This window comes from Haplochromis burtoni, unplaced genomic scaffold (genome assembly GCF_018398535.1).
Source record: "Haplochromis burtoni strain Fernald_Lab_line unplaced genomic scaffold, NCSU_Asbu1 Contig_56, whole genome shotgun sequence".
In the NCBI taxonomy this organism is placed as follows: domain Eukaryota; kingdom Metazoa; phylum Chordata; class Actinopteri; order Cichliformes; family Cichlidae; genus Haplochromis; species Haplochromis burtoni.
Window position 1 is genome coordinate 482,494 of NW_024582417.1, and position 4,013 is coordinate 486,506.

The following is a 4,013-nucleotide window of genomic DNA, read 5'->3' on the forward strand; positions in this document are numbered from 1 at the left end:
GGGGGGGGGGGGGGGGGTCAGTCATCACAGTCACGCATTTAGTACTTTTTTGTAAAATTGTACATACACCAGGCTGCTTTTTTCCCTCCTTTGTCTGTGTCTCATGTGGAAGTTCAAAGGTTACCATGACTCAAATCTAAAAAACATGATCTTTTTATTCATTGCTGGTCGTACAGAAGCAAGGCCTCATCAGTTGTCCTTTCTCCATGAACGCCATGACTTCAAGTTAAAGAAGCAGGAGTCCTTGTCCCTACAGTCAAATATGGCAGATGAGTGCTTTGACATCAAAAATGTTTAAATATCAATTAAAATGCAGCACAGTGCTTAGCACTGTTGCCTCACAGCAAGAAGGTCCTGAGTTCACTTCCATCGGGGTCTTTCTGTGTGGAGTTTGCATGTTCTCCCCGTGTTTGCGTGGGTTCTCTCCGGGTACTCCGGCTTTCTCCCACAGTCCAAAGACGTGCAGTTAGTGGGGATAGGTTAACTGGTAATCCTAAATTTCCCATAGGTGTGAATGTGAGTGCAAATGGTTGTATGTCTCTGTGACAGACTAACAACCTCCCTCTCACCCTAAAACATCTGTCATCTCCAATGACCCTGGAAAGGATAAGTGGAAGAGAATGCACAGATGCAATAATTTACATGTAGCTGTCAAACACATGATGAACATGACATAACAACACAAACTGTAAAATAAATACTATGATGTGGTTTGATGCTTTGTAGCAGATAAATGCAAAAAAGGAATGTGAAACCAGTTCCAAAAAGGACACAGGCCATATATATATAAACAGAAAATGCCATTTTACTGGATATAATCTACTGATAAGTTTGATTTCTTAGCCACCTCCAGCTGTCTTTTTACTTCCTTGGCTTGCCAGCCATAAGAGAGAGGACGTGCGCTTAAAGGATTCTAACATTGTCTTAAATGTCAGTCAGCTTTCATTAAGGAATAGAGATTCCCTGGTTCAGTTTCAGTTCCTAACAGACATTGGATGTATAACTAACACATTTCACTTCCAACCCCTCCGTCAATTCACTCACAGTCTTAGGCCTACAACCTACAGTCCTACATTCCTCTTTACCACAACATCACTGTAAACAGGGAGCTGTTATGATACTTAGCATAAAGTCATTTTTCATCTATACTTAACTCTGTTTCCCTGACACAGCCTTGATAATCCCCCGTGCATGATTGGTCTTACCCTTTATTTACACATGACACTCTGAAAGGTGCTTTTGAAAGTAGGGGGCCAGCCAGAGACACATTGCATGAAAACATCACAGGACAGCTGCACAATCAAAAACGAAAAGTAAAACTCTTCCACTGGGTGCCGACCAGCAGGGACAAGAACTAATGTATTTGGACAGCTTGAAGTCAGAAGTCCAGGGGGTTATGACCCCGGGTCCTTTTTACGTCAGACTTTTTGTCTCGTGCCAGTTACCAGCCCTATAAAAGCAGCTGTTTGGTTGACCAAGAGCTAGATGTGCTTCTGGTTGGGGTTTTTGGTTGCTGTTGCCATCTCGAACATTAATTTGTGATTCCCTCCAGACCAGAAAAATGTATGCAGCTCTTACGCTATTCTTCTTCATGTGCTTGACCGCCAGCACCCATGCAGATCACCATCAGCCTTGTCGTAAGAGTTTGCAGTTTTACCCTATCCATAAAAATTGAAATTATTTTTCAGGCATCTTTTAGGATCGCTGCATTTTTTTTTGTTACAACACACAAACTCCAGTCTATGTATTGGATCAAATTATATTTAATGTTTGTTAGTATATGAAAGGTCTTAACTATCATACTTTTATCTTTCAGATGCACCCAATATGACAGGATTCATGTCTGTGGTAAGTTTTTAAAAATATATATTATTATTATTTGTCATTCAGATCAACTCCTGATCCTTGCATTACATTTTAAACTCTTTAACTCTCCCTTGTTGTGTCTCGCCGTATGCTTTCGAATGAAACTAGATGTCAATGAAAGGTGAAATGAAAGCATATGGTGCGTTCACCTATGATTCAATGGGCAAGAAGCTACGGTTCAGATCAAACGAGAGCAGCGCCACAAACGCTTCACATAGTATGGATCTGCTGATGTTTTTCGAAGAGGTAACTGCTTTAAATCTGTAACGCCGACAAGTAAATACATGACTTGAAGTTGTTTAGCAACTTAACATGCAAGTCTGTCTCTGGCAGGGGACATTCTACGAGATTGAAAGCAAAAACCAGAGCTGTGTGAAAAAAACGCTGCACTGCAGCATGCACCCTCTGGATATTCCCGATGATGCCACGTTTTCCACTAAAGAACACTCTGGGAGTGCAGCCATCGAAGGGGAGGGATTACAGCTAGACGTATGGACAGGATCGATGCCCGACAAGAAAGGTAGGGGGTGACGCGCTATAAACAGAGGAGAGAATTCGAGGGACGCTCCTGTATAACTGTGGTGATATTCACTGTATTTGAATGTTTTCTGTTCTCGTTTTCAGGCCACTATTCCATGTCTGTAACCAAAGGATGTTTGCCTGTGTTTACTTTCTACTTCACTGAGTCCACATCATTCCTTTTCAGGTAAGCTGTGTTGATTTTTTTCAGCTCTTTTTAACATCTGAGCAATATACTACAGGGATGCAAACAACATACAGTGAATGCCCATAAAGTATCTCTGTCACTTTCTTACAGGACCATGGAGATTGAAAACGAGATCAAGGACCCCGATCTCCTTGTGGTGCCTTCCTTTTGTATGGGACAGCCTGTGGAGGACACACCTGAAGGGACAGTAAATGGTTTCCTCAATGAGTTTGTGTAGATGAAGCCTCACCTGCAGAAAATTAAGCCCCTTATGCAAGCATGGCCTGCCAGAACTATAGACTTTTCTCTCCTTTTATGTGAGTTTTTCTTGTGACACTGCACTGCATCACATCTGTTTCCATCACACCCTCAGCACCCGTGGGAAGATATGGCTTTGAACGCGTCATACTGTAAGCATACATGTTGATGTAAAGGGAGAAGAGGTGAAATGGATTTTAGAATTAGTTACAATTACTAACAGTTGGTGGCTTACCAAGTCGGCCTGCTTACAAAAACCTGTAAGATATGATTAATGGAACAATAAAATGTCAAAGCTGTCAAAAATCTCATGTTTTTCTTGTTGGTCTGAGTTTGTACAAATTTTGCCCTGGAGCAAAAAAACAAAAACCATGTATCTAAAACAAATGACACCTTTTTAAATTTAAATAATATAGGAGATCTCATAGTAAAGACACTGCCAACACTGAGTGAACAATTTAAGAATTGAATGACTACAACAGCAATAATCATTGTTAATCAATAGCCTATATAATTTAATGGGTACCAGTGTGATTAGTGAAAAAACAAACAACACAAAAAACATAATTCTATTAATATGTGTATTGTGGCCCCAAATGAACTCTTTTGATTGTGTTACTGAGGTAAACTGATTAATCATTCTTTGTGTAGTAAGAAAGCAGAAAATTCCCCTAAAGGTACAAAGTAGAAACATATTATTACTTTGTATGTTAGCATAATAAAATAAGCTTAAATGTACAACATTGTACACATCTATTGACTTACTTACTTAGCCTACTTGGATTTTCATTCAGTAGGCCACTAATCTATTTTCTGATAGCTCATTCCGAAAAACTTCAGCAGTGTAGGGAGTGGAAGAAATAGGGCAGCTTTTACCAGCTAAAACCAAACTTTGCCCTTTTACTGATTCCAGTTCAGTCTTAAAGTTGTTACTTGATCAAAGAGCTGAGAGCATTTATCCCAACAACACGGGCACAGTGGTTAGGATTTGATTAACTATCAATAATCAATGACCCCTGCCTCATTGGGAAGTTAGACAGCATGCGAGGTACTGTCCTACCTAATGGACAATCTCCGTGACTCAATCGGCGATCACATGAGAGCGGTCCATATGGACCTGCCGCTACGAGGAACCAGGATATGGACCTGCCGCTACGATAGCCCTGACAGGATATGGTCCCTC

At 40.6% G+C, this 4,013-nt stretch overlaps 1 protein-coding gene across 1 annotated transcript; it reads left to right on the top strand.

Annotated features, from left to right (window-relative positions):
* The first annotated feature begins 1,465 nt into the window (after nucleotides 1-1,465).
* epd (ependymin) lies at nucleotides 1,466-3,141 on the top strand. The gene is made up of 6 exons (XM_005922055.3): nucleotides 1,466-1,637; nucleotides 1,817-1,848; nucleotides 1,975-2,112; nucleotides 2,200-2,386; nucleotides 2,491-2,572; nucleotides 2,684-3,141. The coding sequence occupies exons 1-6, from the start codon at nucleotides 1,562-1,564 to the stop codon at nucleotides 2,808-2,810; spliced, it is 642 nt and encodes a 213-aa protein (XP_005922117.1). The 5' UTR covers nucleotides 1,466-1,561; the 3' UTR covers nucleotides 2,811-3,141.
* The last annotated feature ends 872 nt before the right edge of the window (nucleotides 3,142-4,013 follow it).